A 26097-nucleotide genomic window follows, 5' to 3' on the forward strand; every position below is an offset into this window, starting at 1 on the left:
TATACCATGGTGTTAGTTTGCTTTGTATTATATTTGTATTGTTGTTATTTAGGTTTTTGTTAGCTTTTTTTTGTATTCTTCCACTTTTTGTGAGATAAAATAGTCCACACTTTCAGTTTGTTTTTATTTTATTATTGTTTTTGAAGGGATGTAATCAAAAGGGTAGGTGATGCTTGTTATAAAATAGTTTAAGCAGTGTAGAAGTTTATAACGTGTAGTTATGTTTTACTAGTTATGGGTATGTTGAAATGTGGTGTAGTGTTAATTTGTATAAATTTTTTTAAAATATGTGCTTTTAGTAATTGGTCACTAGATGGTGGTGTTGTATGCGGTTTTAGAAGATGTATGCTGATGTGGACGTTTGGTATGGTGTGTGTTTTTCACTTTGCGAGGGATGTGTGGTGTGTTTTTAGTATGTATATTTTTGGAGTTGTGTGTGTACAGGTATTGTAGGGAATATAGGTGAGTGAATGGTTTTATGAGAATGCTTGGTTTTGTTGGGTTATAACTGGTGGTTATGTAGTGTGTGTGTGGTGTATTTGGGACTGTATGAGTTTTGATTTTGTTTGTGTTCGAGGTGAGGGAATGAGAAATATTATATGGGTTATGGTTAATTTTGTGTGTTTTACTTGAATTGTTGTGTGTTTTTTGTTTTTATGTTTACTGTACGTTAATGTTTGCTTGCTGTCGCCACAGCACGATATTTACTTACCGGACTTGTTTCCTTGTTTGTCGTACGATTTAGTATGTGCACGCTGGTTGGCTTAGCCAATCAGCGTGCACGTTTCTCGTCTTTTCCGATGTTCGCATGGTATAATACATAATAACGTAGTTGCGAGATTGCGGTTGCGATAATACGCAAGTACCTCTTCTAATTATGTTACTGTATTCTAAAGTTATAGTAATGTTGTTTACCCAAAATTTGTTCTTTTAATTTGTGTATGTGTGTGTGTGTGTGTGTGTGTGTGTGTTTTTGTGTATGTCTGTGTCTACATCTGAACATATTATCGATAGATATATAAACACACACAAACATACCTCTACCTATCTCTCTCTCTCTCTCTCTCTCTCTCTCTCTCTCTGATTATAGAGAGGTATCCATATCTATATCTGTATTGATATCTCTATCTATAACTATAGAGTTAGATGACACAGATATAGCCATAGATATAGAGAGATATCCAAATCTATATCTGTATCGCTATCTCTATCTATAACAATAGAGATAGATGACATAGATATAGGCAAAGATATAGAGAGATATCAGGATTCTTAATTATTCATGCTTCCCTGTCCATCTAACCAATACATGCTAACCCTAACTCTGTCCATGCCCCTAACCCCAATACTATACCCACCCGTACAAAACCTTCCCATAACACAACCACTACAAATGACATCTCAGACACAGAAATCTTTCAAAAAACACACAGGCAACATATCACTTAACTTAATCCTACTGTAACCCTAACTCTCATACACATACCCACAAACACTTTGCTAGACTATCCTTTTACCTAATCCACACACACTCATATGCACAGATTCCTAGTCCCATAAACTTGAAAGCCACAATTTACCTCCTCGATCCCATGTATTCAAAATAATGCATGTTCAACATTCTGGGCATATGCAGGAAACATTCAGTAACATAAACATTCAGTCTTTTGCCAGTGACCCATATCTGTCTATAACTATCCGTCTAGAGCTAGATAAATGTGTAAAATATGTATATATAAATGGTTTCACTTTATAATCTCAAAATACTGAAATACCACATTTCAGTATCTCGACACTATAAAGCCGAATTTTCAAGATACCGAAACCCCAAAAGAGCGAAATTCAAAATCCCGAATGTAAACATACCATATACCACACAACACATACACCATCCTTCCCACACTACAACAAACAAACAAAACACACACGAACACAAAAACAAAAATAAACAAACCCACCCTACAAATAAGCGGAGGGCAAGCCCCCATGCACCCCCCACACCCCCACTACTTATATATACTAACTTCAAGGTTGCACCAAACAAAAAAAAGACAATAAACTCACCACTACACACACTACAGTTCCCTCACACACAAATCACATATATACAAACACCACCACTTTCAACACTTAAACACTCATACGTTTACCTACCTACCCTAACCCACACCTAAAACTTCTGAACACACTCATATACACTCAAATACCTACCCAAAACCCTTAAAAAAATATTCACTTACCTTAATCTCCAGCCAGTCCGCGGTGGTGCAGCGGTAGCGTTGTTGCTGCCTCACAGCAAGACGTTCTCCCGCTTGATTCTCAGCTGGAGTGTGGGGAGTGCCTTATGTGTGAAGTCTGCATGTCCTCCCCATGGGTCGAGTGGCATTCCGAAAGACATGCGTGAATGGGCGTGCCTTCGTTGAAGGTTGGGCGTCGAGCTGGCAACTTGGCACTATGAAAAATCTGCTGCCAATCATTAGTGGACTGGAGTTCTGCTGTGGCAACCCCTAACTGGGAAAAGCCGAAAGACAAACAAACAAACCTTAATCTCCAGCCAAATCCACACACCAAACCGTACATCAGACACACAGTACATGCCACGTCATGGTCATGTACCAGAACACCATAACCACAACTTCAACATTTCTGGATTCATGGTTATGAAGTTTCATTATTTTAAATATTCGACTTTATGGTCTTGAGATACTGAAATTCGATATTTTAGTATTTCGAGATTATAAAGTGAAACTATATATATATATGTATATATATATATATATATATATATATATATATATATATATATATATATATATACAGGGGAGCTGTTTATAATCTCGAAATACTGAAATGTCGAATTTCAGTATCTCAAGACTATAAACCCGAAATTTTAAAATAGCGAAAGTTCATAATCGCTAATTCGAATATCTCGAATTCGCAGTTATGGCCTTACGCTACGTGATGTTCGGGATTGTGTGATTATGGTGCGTGGTGCTGTGTGTGGATCTAAGTGTTTTGTCAGGTAAATGAGTGTTTTGTAAGGGATTTGAGTGGCGATTAGAGTGTGTTTGAGTGTGCTATGTTTGATGTGTGTGTGAGGGACTGGAGAATGTGCATGTGTGAGTTTGCTTTTTGTTTCCTGTTTGTGCGATCTCGGAGTTAGTACATACAAGTAGGGGGGTGCAGGGGGGGCTTTCCCCCCTGCTTATGTGTATATGAGTTGTGTATGTGTGTAGTTTTTGTTTATGTTGTGATGTGGGTGTTGTGGTGTATGTATGGTGTAGTGTATGCGGTTTGTTCGGTGTTTTGAATTTCGCAGTTTTGAGCTCGGGGTTTTGTGGATTTGGTTTCATAGTCTCAAGACACTGAAATTCGATGTTTCAGTATTTCGATATTATGAAGTGAATCTATATATATATATGTTGCCAGAGGGACACAAAGTGAAATATATGCATAGAGAGAGAGACAGAGAGAGAGAGAGAGAGAGAGAGTGAGAGTGAGGAAGAGAAATGGAGAATAAAAATGATGGAAGAACGAAAGTGATTTTTAAGTAACGTGGACATACCTTGTATTGGTTGAATACAGACTGCATCTTTAGTAACGTTGAAGTTCTTTAGAAATGACTGTATCCTTGTTTTTAAATCTTCATTCTCTTTGTTTTGATCATTTGCCCTTCTAGCCAATGTATAATATTCAGCAGAAATGCTGCTGTAGTTATTTAGTATTCCATTGTATTTAGCCAGAATATCATTATACATATCTGTCTTCTTGGTGATGTTAGCCTTCAGAGTTTCTGCCTCCTCCTCCTCTGCTTCTTTGCTTCTTTTTTGTGATAACTGAGAATCTGAAAAGAAAGGCAGAGTCTTAGCACTGGTTTAGTCATCAAAAAATGATAATAGTAACTCATATAGCGCACTGCTGTTTTTACTTGCTGTATCTACAGATGATAATAGTAACTCATATAGCGCACTGCTGTTTTTGCTTGCTGTATCTACAGATAATAATAGTAACTCATATAGCGCACTGCTGTTTTTACTTGCTGTATCTACAGATGATAATAGTAACTCATATAGCGCACTGCTGTTTTTACTTGCTGTATCTACAGATGATAATAGTAACTCATATAGCGCACTGCTGTTTTTACTTGCTGTATCTACAGATGATAATAGTAACTCATATAGCGCACTGCTGTTTTTACTTGCTGTATCTACAGATGATAATAGTAACTCATATAGCGCACTGCTGTTTTTACTTGCTGTATCTGCAGATGATAATAGTAACTCGTATAGCGCACTGCTGTTTTTACTTGCTGTATCTACAGATGATAATAGTAACTCATATAGCGCACAGCTGTTTTTACTTGCTGTATCTACAGATGATAATAGTAACTCATATAGCGCACTGCTGTTTTTACTTGCTGTATCTACAGATGATAATAGTAACTCATATAGCGCACTGCTGTTTTTACTTGCTGTATCTACAGATGATAATAGTAACTCATATAGCGACTGCTGTTTTTACTTGCTGTATCTACAGATGATAATAGTAACTCATATAGTGCACTGCTGTTTTTACTTGCTGTATCTACAGATGATAATAGTAACTCATATAGTGCACTGCTGTTTTTACTTGCTGTATCTACAGATGATAATAGTAACTCATATAGCGCACTGCTGTTTTTACTTGCTGTATCTACAGATGATAATAGTAACTCATATAGCGCACTGCTGTTTTACTTGCTGTATCTACAGATGATAATAGTAACTCATATAGCGCACTGCTGTTTTTACTTGCTGTATCTACAGATGATAATAGTAACTCATATAGCGCACTGCTGTTTTTACTTGCTGTATCTACAGATGATAATAGTAACTCATATAGCGCACTGCTGTTTTTACTTGCTGTATCTACAGATGATAATAGTAACTCATATAGCGCACTGCTGTTTTTACTTGCTGTATCTACAGATGATAATAGTAACTCATATAGCGCACTGCTGTTTTTGCTTGCTGTATCTACAGATGATAATAGTAACTCATATAGCGCACTGCTGTTTTTACTTGCTGTATCTACAGATGATAATAGTAACTCATATAGTGCACTGCTGTTTTTACTTGCTGTATCTACAGATGATAATAGTAACTCATATAGCGCACTGCTGTTTTTACTTGCTGTATCTACAGACGTCTTTTCATTACGGAGTTGCTACTGTAGCACAAGACATGGCTATTAAGGAATTAAAAAGCAGTTGCTTGATGTGGTTTTGTCAAATAATGATCACACCTTATCATTGCTAGCTATATATGATGCATGCAAACTGTAAATGATGGGAAGATGAACATTGATTACATATATTTGTGTGCCTGTCTATGCGATAAACGTATTTAGACTGAGTGCTGGACATCAGAAAGACATGTATGTCTCTTCTTCACTAACATACCAAGTCCTCTGTCCTGCTAAACTTAATCTGGTATCATGCAAGTGTGATGCCCACCTAAAACTACCTGCTTTTGCAGGCTATCTAACACTGGACAGCTACTATGAAGAAGGATATGAACAGGCCAGATGCTAAGGTAGTAAACATTTGAAATACTATTCCTTCACTGTGTTCTTCAACAACCTGAATGTCATCCTTTTGGCAATAGTCCTCAGTTACTGGGTCTGTTGTTGGACAGTCATCATTGTCACTCCCTCTCAAAACAGTGCCAACACCATCACAATGTGGCGTCCAGGGTCTCAGTGCTCACTATGCTACATTAACAACTCCGATGGCTGCTACCTAAAAAAGAAAGAAAGAATGAAAGAAAGGAAAATAGAAACCTGAAAAGAAAAGAAAAGAAAAGATTCTGGCAGTCAAGTGCAGTAACACAGAGTTTGTTCTGTATACTTTTACTGACTGTCATTTTAATGCTCTGGGTTTAAGTCTATCATACCGAGTGAATTAATCAAATCACTTAACTAGACCGGTGTTCCTAGCTCACCTTTTCTAGCATCTAATATTTTTATTAATAACACATGTAATATTTCTTTCACATCCATATATATTTAAACTGGAAGTCTTTATGTTTACAGTATAATAAACATTCTACTTAGAATAACAGACCAACCTTTCATCCATCCATCCATCCATCCACAACCCCTTTATTGCCATTTTGCACATGGGATCAGGGTGTCACCTCAACATCGACAGTCATCAAGAGCCAAGGTTCACATTGTCAGGTGGTAAGCCCTGTGGTTGTTCAGCTATACCACACACTTGCGTGCGCACACACACACACACACACACACACACACACACACACACACACACACACACACACACACACACACACACACACACACACACCTATGTCCAGTAATGAGTGTCCAGTCCAACTATTGCATGTCTTTGGGATGTGGGAGGAAACTGGAGCACCCAGAGTGTACCCACACAAACACAGGGAAGACATGCAGACTCTGCACAGAAGGCACCCCAGCCGATAATTAAACCAGGGAACCTCTTGTTGTGAGGAAACAACACTATCTGCAGCACTGTGCCACCCTATGTAAACAATATTCTTTTTTGTATCCCATTCAGTCTTCAACAACTTCTTTGCTACTTTACATTTTTCGTTTTTTAAGAGAAATGTTTTTTTTTTACTAACAGTGCCATTTATTGAACATGTTTTACAATGTAATTATGCATTTTCATCTTGTATGCAGTTCTTTTCTAGCTGCCTTCTGATTTTCTCTATTAAGAGAACCACATTTTTTCAAAAAATGGCCAGTACCAGCTTCCTGCTCTGTAGGAGTCATGCATTCATCTTCCCATATCATTTTCTCTCTCTCCGTTAACCACATGCCTCGTAACTATTGACATTTTACACATACCTCTCCCACAGAAAACTTTTCTCAGTCTAAACTTTTTTATGGAAGCTTTACCTCAGATTTGCATTTGTGTCTCTGCCATCTCTACCAATATCTACCCCAACTTTAACAAGATTATGATGTCCCATGTCTAAGCACCATTTTCAGTGAAGGATATACTTTAAATGTCTCCTGTGTACCCAGTTATTTCTTTGGTGTCCAGCTGATGATGCTTGCCTTCACTAATGGCTGGATCATCGTGTTCTTGTAGTGAGTACCTATAAGGTTCCCATTTCCCAATAATGTCTTTCATCACTATTAGCCCCATTTATCATCTCTACTTTCCCCTTTGTTAATTAGTCCACTCTAGGGGTATTTCCTGTCTTTTGGACTACCTTTGCAAAGGCCTCTTTATTGCTCAAAGGTCTATTTCAAGCCCATGTGTAATGTGTTCCTTTCTCTTACTGCCCTTTACACAGTTATACATTTTCCCACACCTGGATTACATAATTAGTATGATTGTCTCTTCTCTTTTTCATCTTTTAATTGTCTCCACTCTGTCTAGCTCTGCATGTACCAGTGACCTCTACCAATTATCTGTCTTATCCTCTTCTATCCATGTTCTCCATGTTCTTTCCTTTCTCTTTATGCTCTGCCATCCTTTCTGCTTCCTCTAGATGGTCAGTTAATCTTCTCATTTCCATTGTGGTCAGCGGGTGACTTTCCTCTTCTTATTGCCTTTTTGCTGACCGTTAGTAGCCCCGTTAAGCTTCTATCCACCTTTTTCACCTCCCTAATATAACATTGTAAATAAAGTTTCTTTTTGCCACTGTTACAGTGCCTGGAAAAATCTGCTGAACCAGCCACTGTAAATGATCCCAAAAACCTTATAATCTTTTACAGATCCAGAAAACATATGTCCACGTGCACTTTTCCTCCATATAACTTCAGCATGTACTATCTCTGAGTTGGGGAAAATCCTTACTAGCATCGCTGGTATGCAGAAGTACTTGATGAGATAATTCCATGCAAATATTTTAAAATGATGTGCCTCAGTCACATATCTTGGAAGTTGGAGAATCCTTTCCCATTGTATGGCCTCTATTTCCTGCTGTATTAGTTTTTTTCTATTTTCTTTTCTTTTGCTCCACTTCCTGCCCTCTCTCCCTATCCTGCAATGCTTTTCCCACCATTCATATCAATCCTGTGATGTGCTTCCTTCCTCTCTCCTCCTTTCTATCTCCTGTAACAGTTCTGGGGTCCATCCCAACCCCCATTCCAGCACATATTTTCTATATTGTATTCCGTTAATTCACTACTTGGTATTTCCATTCTGTTAACTGGAACTTCTCTCTTACTGATACGTTCATAGGGGATTACTAGGCTAACAGTGGTAAATGGGCTTCTTCAGCTTAGTCATGCTTCCCAGTTGTCATGCTTCCCAGTTGTATTGCAGAGTTTGATTGTGGAATTTGTTATGCAGGTACATATAACTTGGGTATGAGTGGTCGACATTTACAAACATTCTGTTTCTAACAAAGAAATTTTCTATTCCCAATCGTCTGGTACAAGTTATGCTTGAACCAGTGCAGGGAAGAAATCTGCTTCCTTCCCTTCACTGGTTCAACCATGGCTTTATCCTGTCTCCCTCTATTATCTGTATCGTATCCTGTCTCCTACTATTATCTGTATCTAGTACCTGGCATTATTTTACCTCCTCCTTCTTCATCCCCATCTTGTTGTTTGACATACTCTTTCTTACCTTTGCCATCCCATGGAGATGATTTTGTCTCGATCTCAGTCTCTATTTTTCTACTCTTTTTTTCTGACATTGAGGATTAAACGCTTTCTGCACTTCTCTAGTCCATTCCAGTTGCAGTTCCCTACTGAGCATCTCTAATAATGTCTGCACTATATTCTGATTCTCCTGCCACCTTTTATCCTTTCCCTAAACACCTTTTTCTGCTGTGCTTTAAATTCTATATTTTTTGACGTTCAGAACTCCAAAACCTCCCTCTAACTTTATTTTGACCACTGTTTTCCATGTCACTCTCTATCTGTCACCCATTCATATATACTGTCTAAACTGTTGATTTATCTTTTCTGTTAGGTTTGGACAAGAAGTTGCCAAAAAGTTTGCGCTAGATAAAAAAATATATATATATTGGAGTATACACAGTGGTGTAACTTGTGCTGTCTGGTCAATATCCTTTTTATGGTCCTCCACCTCGGTAATAGCAACTGTGTTCTATTGTATGCTCTATTATATATTTCATTTTTAGTTTCTTCTGCTGTGCTTTTAAGCCATCTACCCTTTTTTACGCATTCCACCTCTTTCTCAGTCCCTTTCCTATACATTTACTGCTATGGCTTGTGTTTTGCCATTGTTGACCTTATACTATGATATTTCACCCCAAATTCCTAGCAATTCCCACAGTGTAATCAAATCCTCCTCCAAGTCAGTTAGGATTAATAAGATATCACAAATAAACCAAAGTGGAGGCAACAGGAACAATGCAAAGTCCAAAAAATAGCGTATTAAAATTTATTATCCGCTTTCGTCAAAAGACTTCCTCAGAATAATAAAAACATTCAAACTGGATCATTAAATACAAAATATGTGTAGGTACATTTCCTTAGGTCCCTATATTACCGTTGCATCATCTGACATGACCTTTGCAGTACCTGGTTTCGCCAATTGCTGTACCCAAGGGGTCATTTACATTGCTCTTTGTTCTGGTTGTCCGGCTTTTTATGTCGGAATGACCACTAGACACTTGAAAACTCGTATCAGAGAACATCTTTATAGTATTAAGAACAGAGACGAGACCAATGCATTGTTCAAACATTCCATCGTTTGCTCTTTTTATAAAAAGTTTTTGTTCTCTGTATTAGAAATTTGTAAGAAAGATATGAGAGACGGTGACTTTAAAAATTATTTACAGCAAAGGGAGACTGTTTGGCAAATTAAGTTAAAATCAGATCTTTCTCCTGGTCTAAATGAAGCCATAAATGTGAAATGTTTTTTAAAACATCGCAAGCTTCAATTTAACAAAGATTGTGATATTGTTTCTTCTTTTTTTACTTAATTTATTGGAAAAGGTTTCTTTAAATAATGCTTGTTAAGTTATTTAATTGATTAATTGTTTGCTCGTTTTTGTATTTAATGATCCAGTTTGAATGTTTTTATTATTCTGAGGAAGTCTTTTGACGAAAGTGGATAATACATTTTAATACGCTATTTTTTGGACTTTGCATTGTTCCTGTTGCCTCCACTTTGGTTTATTTGTGGTTTTTGGTTTCTTTGCACCTGGTTGGTTTATTAGTAAGATATCATCAACATATAACGATATTTTCCTCTGCATCCCCTGTTGATATCCCTGATTTTGAGTCCCTTATTGCCTGTGCCAATGGCTCCAAATAAATTGCAAAGAATATTTAAGAAAGGGGTCACCCTCTTTCTCTTTTTATTTTTTTTCCTGACAGCCTCACCATTATTTTAACTACATGTTCTCCCTTTTTTCTATTCATGCAAAAACATAGATTTTACAACTCCAATAATCAAACCTTTTCTAACAGCCCATGCTCCCCTTGTTTCCTCATCTTTCTTGGCATTAAGACCCACATCATCCCATGAGAATATGAATTTTCCGTAGGAGTGTATGTTTTCAGTAGCCTCATCTGATGTTCAGGTATTGATGCTGGAAGTTAGATATTGTTATGCCATCATCTACATCTGCCTTACACTTTTATTAGGGAACCTAAGTCCCTTTACCCTATAGAGCAGTAGATGGTGAGCCTTAATATGTTGTGTCTTTCGGCTTTTCCCGGTTAGGGGTCGCCACAGCAGAATTCCGGTCCGCTAATGATTGGCAGTAGATTTTTACGTGCTGAGTTGCCAGCTCTGATGCACAACCTTCAACGAAGGTACGCCCATTCACGCATGTCTCCACACAGAAGACGCTTTAGCTGAGAATCGAACAGGACAACGTCTTACTGTGAAGCAACAATGCTACGCAGCACCACCACCGCAGTAACATAGATGGTGAGCCTTAATATGAGAGTGCTAAATGCATGTAATGCTCCTATGGAATGCTGAAGAACTCTGGTGACCCCATACCCACTGTGTGCCTGTGGCTGTAATGTCCACTCGGACCTTCTCCCAGATGGTGTGCCTTCTGGGGGGGATACCTATGCCAACCATTGGCTCCCAGCCTTCCCATCTTGCTTCTCTAGTGTGACTCCTTCCAGCTACACTGTGGAGTCAAATCACAGAATCATAAATAATGATGACAGATAAAGCGTGCTTGTCATAATTAATCCATTTCAATACTTATAACGTTGATTACTAAATGATAATTCATCATTTTTACACTCCTCATTTGATCGCATTAATTCCACTTTATGCATTTGCTTTGATTCTTATAACCCTGCAGAAAAGCTGATCCGGTCATCCTCCACTTTTTTAAGCACTTCTGTGTGCATTGTTCTTTATTCTTTTGTGCTACATCAGAATATTCTCATTCTGAGATACCTATACGTTTCTGTTGCATCTCCCTTTTTCCTCTTTTTGAAGAAGATTCCTTTTCTTTGTATGGCTTCTAGCAAAGACCATGCCTTGTTTTGTCATTATCCTCTGAACTGTTCCTATCTTGTTCATATCACTGCAAACGTGAACTCTCCAGAACCACATATAATGCCCTAGATGAGGATTTACCCATCCTATTATTCTATAGAGAGAGATAGTTTTCCACATGCATCGTCTTTTTCTCTGTATATGTCTGTGTATTACAATATCTGTGTAGCATTCTTTGCTTCTTGTCATATTGGTTGGTTACATTTAAGTCATCTGATATGACTACATCCAAGGTGCCTTCTGCTTTAGTTGTTGCTACTGATTCCACTCTCTTTGTACTTTTCTTAGATATTTGTTTGTCAGGTGCATCATTTTGTACTGAATTTGAACTGCTGCATGTCTGACCATTCCTCTAAACTTAGCAAGTCCACTGTGATCCCTTCTGTGCCTTCTTGCATATTAACCATGATATATAAAGGCCTTCAGTGAGTTCACTTATATAATTGTTGAAAAGGTCAAAACCTCGTACTGACCTCTTTGCTACTCAGTAGACTAGCTAACTTAATTTAATCTGAGTAAATTCCATTTATTTTGACTCTGCGTCCTGTTTTGCTTCCAGAGTTCACCCATGTTGCCATTATATTGCTTAGTCTAAGAGTAATTTGTTTGCTATTCATCTGAAATGTATTATGGCAACCAGTTTCTTAAAGCCTAAGTACCAGTCTATGCATTGAATATAACAAGGAAAAGCAGATGAGGTTCTGTGTTGTGGTACCCGTTGGCTGAGCTAATAAACTGTATGTGAATGTTTATGTTGCACCTGCTGACTTCTTGGGAAAGTATGTTCAGAGATGACACACCATATATCATGCAAGCGATGACACAACATGTATCATGTATGTGATGACACAACATATATCATGTAAGCGATGACACAACTTGTATCATGTAAGCGATGACACATGTATAATGTATGCGATGACACAACATATATTATGTAAGTGATCACACAGCATATATCATGTATGCAATGACACAACATGTATCATGTGTGAGATGATACAACATATAGCATGTAAGCGATGACACAACATATATCATATATGCGATGACATAACATATATCATGTAAGTGATGACACAACATATATCATGTAAGCGATGACACAACATATATCATGTAAGCAATGACACATATCATGTATACGATGACACATGTATCACATAGGCGATGGCACAACATATATCATGTAAGCGATGACACAACATATATCATGTATGCGATGACACAACATATATCATGAAAGCAATGACACAATATATAGGTTCATAGGTTCATAGGTTTATACTAGGCTATCTGCCCTAAGGCATTTATAAGCCTAGCCCAAATTTTTGTGGCTTACGCCACCCCTTATATGAAAAAATACTGTGCCCATTAGTTTGTTGTGCCTCTGTCCAGCAGTGACACAGATATGATTCCCGGGGTAAACCTACGATCTCCCATCCACAGGTCTAGATTTCTCTTGAACAGAGTCAGCGAGGTGCTCTGCCTCACATGGACCGGGATTTTATTCCACAGCATAGGGAGTCTCTGAGTGATAAATCTATCCCTCCAGCACGTCCTATTTATAGCCGTGCTAAGGTTTAAGTCGCTTGCTCTAGTGGTTTTGGTGGATTTGGATTTTTGAGGTGGAGCATGTCCATTAATTCCGGGTTGGACATGGCCTTGTATGTCAGGCACATGTCACCTCTGAGCAGACGGTATGCGACTGAATAGAGCTGGAGTTTCTTCAATCTGGCAGCATATGACAGATTTTGGAGTCCCTTTATCCTTTTGGTGAGGAACTTTGGGGTCTCTCCAATTGCTGCAGATGTCGGGTGAGATACATCCCGAATGGGGCATTGTACTCGATCATTGGTCTGATAAGTGAAGAGTACAGTGGAACAATGACCTCACTAGATCTGGATGTGAATCCCTTCATGATCAGATGGGCAATGTAGAAGGTCTTTCTAACCACTTTAGCAATGTGAGTGTCAAAAGAAAGGCCACTGTCAACCTGGGTCCCCAGATCCCTGATAACCTCTTCTGTCCTTAGTGGATTGCCACCTATATGGTAGCTTGGGGTTACCTTGTTTTTCCCGAAGGGTATGACTATACATTTTTTGGCGTTTAACTTCAGGCCATGGCTCTGGCACCAGCTATCTGTTTCCGTGAGTCCCTTCTGAAGGATATCCATGTCCGATGCACTTTCCACTATGGCGCCCAGTTTGCAGTCGTCTGCAAACTTTGTCAGCCAAAGTCCTCCCATGTTGGCCTGTACTTCTTAGAATGACACAACATATATCATGTATGCCTTTTAGATAAACCATGTGGCATTTTGTCTGTTAAACACTTTTGATATTTTTTCACTAAGTTTCCCATTGCATTTTATGTATCTTATCTGTCGTACAACACATAGCACACAAAGTCAGTGTGCCAAGCAGTCACAGCCCTTAAGGCTGAATAACACACCTGATACCCTTGTAATAGGTGACTCTATTGTCAGACACACTGACGTCCCGCTCACCAGGCTGAATAAAGAGAAGGTCACAGTGAGCTGCCTGTCGGGCGCTAGGATCTGCCACATAATGCAAGTACTCAGGTCACTCCAAAGCAAATACAAATATGACTCAGTCATTGTACATGCTGGCGTGAATGACCTGAGACGTACCTCCCTCGACTACATGAAAAGAGACATAGAGGAGCTCTCTGATCATGTAGCCCAGGCCGGTATGACCCTGACCTTGAGCAGCATCTTACCCTCACCTAGAATGATGCCACAGTATAAAGACAAAATGATCGATTTTAACAATTGGCTAAATTTTGGTGTAATTCAAAGGGGATCCAGTGTCTGTCAGCCTGGGATGACATGCTCGACAAGCCATGTTGCTTCACTAGGGACGGCTTGCACCTGTCACCCCTGGGCTTTCGGATATTGACAAAGGCTCTTGCCACCCCCATAGTGCCTTTTATATGCAAGGCTCAAAAGTCAAACCCGCCTCCATAGACAGCACAAGGAACAAGAAACTAAGGGTAATGCTGCTAAATGCCAGAAGTCTTAACCTCAAGATGCATGCACTTGAAGCTCTCCTCAGTATGGAGAACATCGATATCTGTGCAGTGACAGAAACCTGGTTCAAGGCTCCAGAGAGCACCCCAGCACTACCAGGTTATACCTCATATCATGCTTTTTGGCCCCAAAACCTGGACCAAACCACAAAAGAAGGGGGAGTTTCCATATTTATCAAGGATATCCACACCTCCAGGTTAGTGGCAGTGCACGAAGTATCGGAGACCATCCATGTGCAACTGACAGTGGGCAAGACTGCTTTTCAGTTTATAGCATCCTACAGACCACCCTCTCAAAGTCAGGAATCCCACTCGGCTTTCCTGAAAACACTGGAGAACACTAAGATCTCCCCAAACACCATTATATTGGGTGACTTCAACTACCCAAACATAGACTGGGAGCATTACTCAAGCCCCAGCACCTTAGCCCAAAGGTTCCTGGAATTTATAAACTCAAATGCTATGGAACAACTAGTCACCACTCCCACAAGAGGGGAAAACATACTAGACCTGATCATTACCAACATGGGGACTCTATGCTCCATACCAGAAGTATATCCCTCATTGGTAAGATCACACCATAAATTAATTTCACTGGATATCCACATCCCGACCCCACCCCCAGCCCAGAAAACCACAGTAAAAAACTTCTCAAAAGCGAACTTCACACTTCTCAAAACTGAAGTGGAATCCTTCAAGGCCCCAGGGCCAGTGAAAACTATGGCCCAAACTGCAGAATCCTATATAAATGCATTCTACGGACATCTCCAGGAATGCATGGATCATGCTATCCCATACAAAATCAAGACCTAATCATCCAAAGGCAAGCGTCCAGTCTGATGGACCCCAGCCATAAATAAACTGTACAACAGAAGGAGGAAGCTACTACATGATAGAGAAAAATCCCTAAAAGGGAAGGCATCTCTGATCAGTACTAGCAAAAAATTACGATCCCTCATAAAATCCTCCAAGGCCAGCTTCGAGAGAAAAATTGCACAGGACACTAAAGACAATCATAAGGCTTTTTTCAGTTATGTTAGGAACCTGGGATGCAACTCCCAGACTTGTTCTGAGTTGATTCTAAATGACAAAAAATACACTGAACCCACAAACATCGCCAATATCCTGGCAGACAGGTTCAGTGCAAACTTCTCCAGCCCCCCCCCCTCAAAAGAGCAAGTATCCCTCCCGGCAGAGTGCAGCCTCCCAAACATCTCTGATGCTCAGGTGAAGGCCGCCCTCTCCAAAGCAAAAAACACTGCTTCCATGGGACCAGATGGCATCCCGAGTTGCATCTTACATGAACTCCAAGAAGAACTAATCCCTCAAGTAAAACTGCTGTAAAATCTCAGCCTCACTACAGGATATGTGCCCAAAGAATGGCATACAGCAACAGTGGTCCCACTCCACAAAGGTGGCGCCTCTGCAGACCCTGGAAACTATCGCCCCATAAGCCTGACTAGCCTAGTATGCAAGGCTATGGAGAGGATCATCATGGAACTCATAAACAAAGACATTGGGGACCTACAGACACTAGATCCTACCCAATTTGGCTTCATCAAGGGCAGATCCTGCCTTTTGAACCTGGTCATCTTCTTCGAAACAGTCACCAAGGCCATAGATGAAGGGAAGGTAGTCCACACAGCCTATCTGGACCTCACAAAGGCATTTGACACAATACCCCACTTGGGCATCATAGATAAGCTATTCAGCCTAAATATAAACCTCTATGTCACAAGATGGGTCGCAAACTGGCTCAAAGACAGAACCCACAGAGTCAGAGTTGCTGGAGCCATGTCAGACTCGAAATCGGTCACAAGTGGCATCCCACAAGGTTCTGTCCTGGGACCTCTCTTGTTCGGTATTTACTTCTCTGAGGTACAGGCCAATGTGGGAGGACTATGGCTCACCAAGTTCACAGATGACTACAAACTGGGCACCATAATCGACTCTCCAGCTGACACAAACATCCTTCAAAAAGGTCTCGCAGAAATGGATAACTGGTGCCAGAGCCATGGTCTAAAGCTAAATGCCAAAAAGTGTATAGTCATACCCTTTGGCAAAAACAATGTGCCCACAAAGTACCACATAGGTGGTAACCCATTAAGTACAGAGAAAGTAATTAGGGATCTGGGGACCCAAGTTGAAAGCAATCTCTCCTTTGACAACCACATTGCCAAAGTGGTTAGAAAGACCTTCGACATAGCCCACCTCATCATGAAAGGATTCACATCTAAATCAAGAGAGGTAATCGTGCCCCTTTATTCATCCCTCATCAGGCCCATCATAGAATACAATACCCCCTTTGGGATGTACCTTACCCGACACCTGCAGCAATTAGAAAGACCCCAAAAGTACCTCACCAGGAGGATCAAGGGACTCAAACAGATGCCATATGCTGCTCGGTTAAAAAAACTCCAGCTCTACTCAGTTGCATACCGCCTACTTCGAGGCGATCTATGCCTGACATATAAAGCTATGTCCAACCCAGAATTAATGGACATGCTCCATCTCAGTAAATCTAAATCCCTTAGAGCCACGCGCTCGAGGGACTTGAACCTCAGCACAGAAATAAATAGAACATGCTGGAGGGACAGATTCATAACCCAGAGGCTCCCTTCGCTCTGGAATAGAATTCCAATTCATGTTAGGCAGAGCACCTCACTGACTCTCTTCAAGAAGAATCTTGATGAGTGGATGGGGGATTGTAGGTTTGTCCCGGGGATTACTTCAGTGTCACTATTAGACAGAGGCACAGTAAACTAAACTTTAAAAAGGGCACAGTATACTCAAATTAAGGGGTGGCGTAAGCCAAACACAATCGGGCTAGGCTTATAAATGCCCCAGGGCAGATAGCCTAGTATGAACCTATGAACCTATGAACCTATAATCTCTCCGTCTTTCTCGCTATGTATGTATGTATATATGTGTAATCTATCTGTCTATGTAGCCATCGATCTATGTATCTATCTATGTAGGTATCGGTCTGTCTATCTATGTTTCTATCTATGTATCTATCTGTTTATGCATCTATGTATCTATTTATCTCTCTATGTGTCTATATATGTATGCATGTATCTATCCATCTAACTATCTATCTATCTATCTGCCTATCTATCTGTCTATCTAAATAGCTATCTGTCTGTTTATCTATATATCTATCTGTCTATCTACCAATCTGTCTATCTGTGTACCTATGCATGCATGTATGTATCTATATATCTATGCATCTATCTGTCTGTCTATCTATCTATATATCTGTCTGTCTATGTATCTAGCTAGCTATCTATTTATCTTTCCTTCTTCATGGTGTTTGCTCATCCGTAGTGACTTGCATACTATATTTTCTAACTTCCCTCTCCATTGTCCACAGCATCTCAAGGGTCACTTTTTATTACTAATCTCCAGCCAATGCAAATGTACCCCTGCTTGTGGTGAGGTACTCATATCTCTCATCCCTCTGATGATGAGGACATTTTCCTGTTAAAACTCATCCTCAGCTGTGCATTCAAACATGACATGGCAGTGAAAAGATAAAGCTTTTCCTATGTGGAGTCCTGTATTAGCACCACTGTAAGCCTGCAAGTTGTCATTATATTACACAACCTCCCAAACACTCTGTGACAGAAAACAGTACATGCTGCAGGACATTTCACTTCCCCCACCCCCACCTCACCCCCATCTCTGCTGGTATATCAGTGTAACATGACATGACACGTTTAAACTTGTTTCTTGTAGGAAGGCAAGCCACCCTCCACCCCACAAACTTATATATACCAACTCCGAGATCAACATGCCTCATACAGAAGGGAGTATTCCAAGAAATGGCTATCTTGGACATGGTACATACAAGTCTGTTTTTCCAGTCATTCAGCTTCTGTATTTCAGGATTTGTTTAAGTGGATCTCAGCACTTCAAATGGTTACCTCTACAACAATTATGTTTTGATATATTTTTTTTGTGGATTTGTGCATTACATAAACATTGTGTATAGATAACCATTTAACATGCGCTTTTGGATAATTTTTATTTAATATCTCTTTGAGGAACGCCATATAGTCTCTGCATAATTCCAAACCTGTAAAGCATGCAGGGATCTTAATATATATATATATATATATTTTTTTTTTTTTTTTTTTCCAGTGAATTCTTTATTTTGACCTCAACTGCACACTAAAAATAAAAAAAATACTGCCTTGTTTCAATAGTGTACTATTTTTATTATAAATCATGTAGCTGTAAGATATTTATTATGTATAAGTTGAAGTGTACATAATTATTATAAGACTTTTGCAATACAGCATACATTTAATTATTGTAGTGAAAAGCACACTACTTATTTTATTGCACAACCAGAAAATCAACTGTGCAACATCTCTATGACATCTTTTTGTGCTTAGTGCCTTTAAAACTATGACAACAAATATCATTAACATCTAACAGGACTACCAGCACATGGTCCTATGTACTTTTGTTTAGTTTTTCAAATGCTAAAAGCAAAATAGATTTGCTAGTTTTTAACATATAATTGTTTAGTCTCACGTTTAGGCTTATCACCTCTTCCTATTGGGCATCGTTTTGCATCATTCATTGTTCTGTGTGTAAAACAAACTTTAGAATGCCTCCTAGTGTTATGCAAAACATGGAGGATAAAGCCTGAAATCTGTATGGCAATTAGATTTAGCAAAAAGTTTATGGTGCAGATTCAATAATCTCTACATGGTCAGCTAAAACCATGTGTGCTTCTCACTATTTTGTATTCAGTAAGCGGCTCTAAACACCATGTAGAGCCACACAATCACAGTAAATATTGTGGCATGCTAATTACAACATAAGGGCCTGAATTGTATGCTAATCTACCAATCCAAGATGGAGGAGCTATTCAACAAGCTATAAAGCAACCATGTAGACTCAGTGCTGGTTTTCCCTGTGAATTCCAAAACCTATTGGAATACAGCCATGGAAACTAGTCTACACTGAAAGAATGGTAGGGGCTGCTGCTGCGTTTATTCATGTGTATGTGCAACAGGCCCAAGTCTATGCTGATGCTGTTGCTGCTGATAGACCACGGCCAGGAAGGAGAAGGGTGGTCTATGCTGCTGCTGTTGCTGCTGATAGACCACGGCCAGGAAGGAGAAGGGTGTTTAGACCCCATTTAAAATTTCACAATCTGCTTGTGGTGGAAATTGTAGAGCACTACAGGATGAACAGAAACACACTACAGGAACTCTGCAACTTCTGTCATCCTCAACTGAGAGCAAGGGCAAACTGAAGGGAACCAATACCAGTGGAGACCAAGGTACACCCTTAGAATTTTAGAGACCAACAAGGGTATGCTGGGGGTGACACAGGTATCAGTATCCAAGATCCTACATCAATTCCTGAATGCTATGCTCAAACATGCCGGTGACCACACTTATTTTTCCCGGACACCTAAGGACAGAGCCAGAAATGCAGGAGTTCTACCCTGTAGCACACTATGTTGAAGTTCTGGGAGGCATAGACTGTAAACATGTAGAAATCAAAGCACAACCCAGGGAACGGGGAAGGGTCTACATAAATAGAAAGGGCTACCATTCCATTAACTTCCAGTTTGTGGGTAACACTATGGGAATCATCCTTAATGTGTGTGCTGGCAACCCAGGCAGTTACCACAACTCACATATCTAGCACAACTGTCAACTGTATGAAATGTTTACTAGGGGGATATTTCACAGGATCATTTACTGGGCGATGCAGTTTATGCACTGGAACTGCGGCTGATGACACCCATCAGAAATGCATACATACCAACTGAAAAACGCTATAATGAGGTACACACTCAAACAAGAAATATCACAGAGCATGTGTTTGGGCTGCTGAAGTTATGGTTCTGATGCCTAGATACAGCTGGAGGAGTCCTGCAGTACAATCCCCATACATGTGCTGAAATATTCACAGTCTGTGTCATGCTACACAAAATTATCCTCAGAAAACAACTTAAGCAGGAACAGCAAGGGAAAGAGCCACAGATCCCACTACCACTGGCAAGGCCACCACAGTCACACGCAGGTGAAGAGTCAGTGGGGGAACCAACAGCCACTGTGGATGTAGGCAGATGTAGGTGTGCACAATATGCCCTCACACTGGCCAAGAAGCAATGAATAGCACACACGCACACCACCTAAGTGAATAAAACCTTCATCCTATGCACATACATATAGTAACATTGATGTCAGGTATCACTCACAACCTTTACTTACTCACAACCTTTACTTACCCATGTAATGGCTGAATACTGTTAACATCGGACAGAGTCAGCCCCAAACTAAAACTCTTCCAACTGCCAGATAAGTGTTGAACCTGTAACGGAAAAAAATGTCTATGAATACAAAGGAATGGCATATCATTGCATACTGTCAATTGCTAATGTAAGTATAAGGTGGGTGATTTTTACAGCAATTGCATTCAGATGTGACAGCAGTGACTTATGTTGTCTATCAAATAATAGGGGTCTATATTAGATTCTCGAAACGAATCCGACACTGTCGACACGAAAATAGCAAAAGTGCAGAACATCGAACGGGTAAACAGAAATCTCCATTTACTTCAATGTAGTGTGGTCTCGGAGTTGGTATATTTAAGTAGCGGGGGGTGTGGGGGGTGCAGTGGGGCTTGCCCCCTGCCTACACCCTTTAGATTTTCTTTTTTTTTTAATTTATTTTTAGGAATATTTGAAATTTTAATAGTTTGATCAATAAAGGTTAGCCTTTAGTGATTCAAACTATTAAACTTTCGATGTTCTAATATGGACCCAAACAATAGGCCTCATGTATCAAAGATTCACACATTCATAAATCTAACATTTACAGATTTTCACAGAACGTCCACAGTTTTGCATCATACTTTTGTTCTGGCAAATTATTAAAGAGTGAAGTTAGAAAATAATGAAACACATTTCAATTTCAGTCTTCATATCCCTCACAAAAAACATAAAATTATTATGCAAAACCTGATATTCTATCATTGTCTAAGACTGAAAGGCCCACAATATTTTAAAACTCTCCCCACTGTTGTGCTTTTGTTATACTTTTATTTATAGCTTGGCCCAGCTGTGTTGGTCTAACAGGTTGGGAGGGATGTACATATTTCAAAAACTTGTAAGAAAGCAATACAATTTGAAAATCAACATCACAAACACAGATATACTAAACACAAAGTCAGCTATACACCCTGAGCATCTGACAAAAACTTATGTATTCCTGAATCCAAAAGATAGAAAAGAAGGATAAGGCAAAGTTATCATCATTTCCACAGAGTGTTGGGGAGGCAGGAGACCTAGGCTGACATGAAAGGTATTGAGTGCATGTGAGTAAGAAAGAGAAACAGGCAGACATTTGGATAAAGTATCAAATGGCCAGGGAGACAGAAAGAGTTGTAAAGCTCATGACTGACCCATGTAACTCTTATGTGAGTGTATCTGTGTAACCACTCAAGGTGAAACTGGTGTGTGAGTGTCTGCCAGAACACAGCCAAGGTCTGTGCTAGCTCTACATCCTGTTATGTTGGACAGGTGTGAGCCCTGCATAATAGAAGTGAGAGCTCATCATTGTTGTCCCTGACCCCATGAACCGGCTCTGCTAGGAGTTGCACTTTCTCATCCACTCTCACAGTCAGATGCACTGACCTGAACATGACTGATGTCTGCTGGATGAGTTATTCTCGCGAGTACACCCAGGACCATGTCCTCTTGGCCTTCCACTTCTGGGTGTGGACACCTCAACCACTGATGGACAGTGGAAGTACTGCCACTATGGGACTGCAACTGGGCAAAGCCACTTCAACTAATTTCAGATGGCGTGGCTGACCTAGTCCATGTGGATGCCACCCCCCTCCCAGCAGACATTCATCACAGACACCACCCATTCCAACATGTCATTCATCCGATCCATTGAATCAGCAACATGGTGGAGGTAGTTAAGCATGTCAGCCTGTGCCACATCTGCAGCCCTAAGTATTTCTTTGGAGGCCCTATTGGAACATGCCTGTGTCTCCATGATGATCCTAAACATATGTTGAATGGCAGGGAAAGACAGACCAGGATCAGTTGGAGGATGAACAGCAGCCCTCCTCCAAGCTCCCCTAACAACCCTCCTGTGTGGCACCTCGCCCACACTTTGACTATGGTCAGAGCCAAGAGGCACTAAAGCAGCAGTGACCACACTACCCTGATCAAGTGTCTCACCCTCTACCTGTCTAATATTGGAGGGCTCACCGGAATGGGTTTACATAGGCTTACTGGCTGTGTCTGATGGAATTACAGGGGAAGGCCGAATGTCAACTTCAGTGTCATATTTTATCTCTGCACCCCCCCCCTCAACTATGCCTGTGTTTGCCCCCCATCAACATCAGAGTCTGGTGATATTCTGACATCAGGTGGGAAGAGTTCTACACTTCCACTGTCAGGATTACCTGTGATAATAAGCAACAAACACAGGGAAGAAATTAATAGCTACACTGCTGCAGTTTAATATTATGTTAAAAAATTTGCATCGGTGCCACTATCTCAGATGGTACAGCAATACACACACACACACACACACACACACACACACACACACACACACACACACACACACACACACACACACACACACACACACACACACACACACACACACACACAGTCCTGACACCCACCTAACACATACAGGTAAATGCATATTTCAGTCAAGTGCTCATCAGTACTGAAATAAAAATGTTCGGCTTACCATGTGCAGAGGACTCCACACTTGCTAGGGAAGATGGTCCTGGAAGAAGTTAAGCAAAATGTAAGGACACCATCAGCACAATAATACAGGGGGAAAATCTTTGGTCTTTATATGTCCATTAACAATACATTTAACTGAAAGTTGGATGACACATCCACCCCCATGCCCATGTGTAATGAACCAGAATGTGCTGTTAACTGTAGCAATCTATAAATCTCCCCTCCCCCAATAATTATGCATTGCAACAACTTAACTATTGCTTTCAATATTTCACCATAAAAAATAAATCTTTACATATATAAGCCTACCTTCAAACTCCTCCTGGGACATACTTGTCCTCCCTGAAACAACAGCACCAACATCAATCACATGCTGTTGTGTACTTTCCACTGAACTCTCTGGCTCCCCGGCAGTGGACAGGAACTTTTAATTTGGTGTAAGTGGTGGATCTGTGGCAGGCCTCTCCCAGTAGCCAGCTGTCCATGGGCCACTGCAGCTGCTCTCCTACGAGCCAATGAAATAATGTCAGTGGCCTTATGATTCACCTGATCATAGGTCCTGCTGCACCCCCCAATATCATTCATGTCATTCACTATCTGCTGCCAAATGTCCATTCTTTCAGACATATCCCCATGCCCTTGCTCAAGCAGAAAGGCATCATATTGTCAAAATGCTTGTACAATTGCATTGTTTTTGGAGTCACTGAAGTGGGGTTTGTGGAGACTGGGATGGTAGGGTGCTATATTCCTAGGTGATATAAAACACAAAATGATACTATACATAAATATCACATAAATAAAAGCCCTGCTTCGATATGACACATATTATTACTTTTTTAAATATTATCCATTGCAGAAACAAAAAAACTTTCAAGTTATTTAAATATAAATAAGGTTTATGTAGTTGCAACATATCACACTCACAGACAAACAAAGGTTTGATCCAAAACAAGGAGTAACAATAGCAAAGCAAACATCTGTAAAAACACTTTTGTTGTGGCAACAAAGAGATGGAGCTTGGCTCCCCCACTCCCAAAACAACAGGCAAATGACATTTCTGTACCAAACAAAGGAATAAAACATCAGTGAATTGTTATGTGCTAACAAACTGTCCCAAAAACATGTGTACACATTTAACACATATTCATTTTTATGCAATTGCCAGTCACCTCTACCTGTGGCTAGCACTCCCCTAGAGGTGTCTATGGGCCATCCTAGAAAGCTAAAACCCCCATGTCATTGACAATATAGGATCTTTACATTTCACTAAAAAAGCAATAGAAGAGCAAAAATAGAAACAGGTGTAGCATTAACACCTGTGATAAAAGTTAAATAAGGCTGTGCATCTGAGAAAGTAAAATGCCCTGACAAAAATGCCTATGCCATCAGTTAACTTCTAAGAAGGATATACAGATAAAATTAGCATTTGCTAATATCTCTTTCCCTTTCTCTCTCTCTCTCTCTCTATATATATATATATATATATACATATGTATGTATATATATATATATATATATATATATATATATATATATAGTTTACTATCATAATGTCGAACTTTAAAAGAAAATGTGTACGTATTTGCGAATTGTTTCACCGAATGTATACATTTCCGTATGGCCCTAATGTCGAAAACAAGTGTTAATTGTCGAAAATGTCACAAGCGACATTTTTGACAATCAACAGCACTCCCACCCGTCCCGTAACTCCCTACCTAACTAGCCTAAACTCACAGTTATGCAGGGGGGCAAGCCCCCTGCACTTTCTGAGGGGCTGCACCCCCACACCCCCCAACTTAATATTCCAACTCCAAGATCGCACTACAGTGAGGAAAGGGATGTATTTCCCTAACTGCACTGTACCGCGATCCCCTTACATAAGCGAACATTATAATTGCGAATGCACAGTCCATTCGCAATGATAACGTTCGCTCACATAACCTGCCGAACTATGAAGTATTTGAACATATGTTGTTCGAATACTTCATAGCCGTGCAATTGCACGGTGGCATTTTGATAGTAAACCTATATATATATATATATATATATATATATATATATATATATATATATATGAATCCCATTCACATTGCTGAAAGTACAGTTGTCCAAAACTGACTTTGCCGAGACCATATCTCCGAAATTACACTTGTCCAAAACAGCACTTTGCCAAAACAGAAAACAGTTAAAACACATTCACTAATTTTTCTCTAATTTTTCCAGGGGGGCAACCACCCTGCAGCCCCCATGTGGGGAGCTGTGCACCCCACACCCCCTGCTAATTAAATATACTAACTCTGAGATTGCACTACAGTGACAACAAGGGTATGTTTGTTCATACATACTGTAGTACAATTGCAAAGTGCCATTTCAGACAAATGTAATTTCAGAGATATGGTCTCGGCAAAGTCAGTTTCGGACAACTGTACTTTTGGCAATGTGAATGGGATCTATATATATATATATATATATATATATATATATATATATATATATATATATACACACACACGTGTGTATATATATATATATATATATATATATATATATATATATATATATATATGTATATATATATATATATATATATATATATATATATGTATATATACATATATCCTAGTGATATGTGAGCATGTCGAGTGTATAACTGAAAAATGTAATCATATCTTATCAAGATCATTAGTATTCTGTGCAGATAAGTCTCCAAAGTAATATCAATCTTCATCTGTGTTATTGATATAACAACTCTCCTCACCTTCAGGTTCCCTAGCTACACAGTTATAATTTTATAGTGTAGATTCAGGCCTGTGAGCAT

The 26097-nt window shown here is 39.7% G+C and overlaps 1 protein-coding gene across 2 annotated transcripts in view; it reads right to left on the reverse strand.

The window, feature by feature from the left end:
* The window catches only part of LOC122797149 (CD209 antigen-like protein B), a 418559-nt gene that overhangs the window by 174641 nt on the left and 217821 nt on the right, over positions 1-26097 (reverse strand). For both annotated transcript variants that reach the window (XM_044065955.1, XM_044065954.1), the window contains one exon: positions 3566-3844. In XM_044065955.1, coding sequence (XP_043921890.1) covers positions 3566-3844 — 279 coding nt within the window. The remainder of the gene's footprint in view (positions 1-3565; positions 3845-26097) is intronic.

The sequence above is a fragment of the Protopterus annectens genome, chromosome 3.part0 (assembly GCF_019279795.1).
Source record: "Protopterus annectens isolate FY-2018-M chromosome 3.part0, PAN1.0, whole genome shotgun sequence".
Classification (NCBI taxonomy): domain Eukaryota; kingdom Metazoa; phylum Chordata; order Ceratodontiformes; family Protopteridae; genus Protopterus; species Protopterus annectens.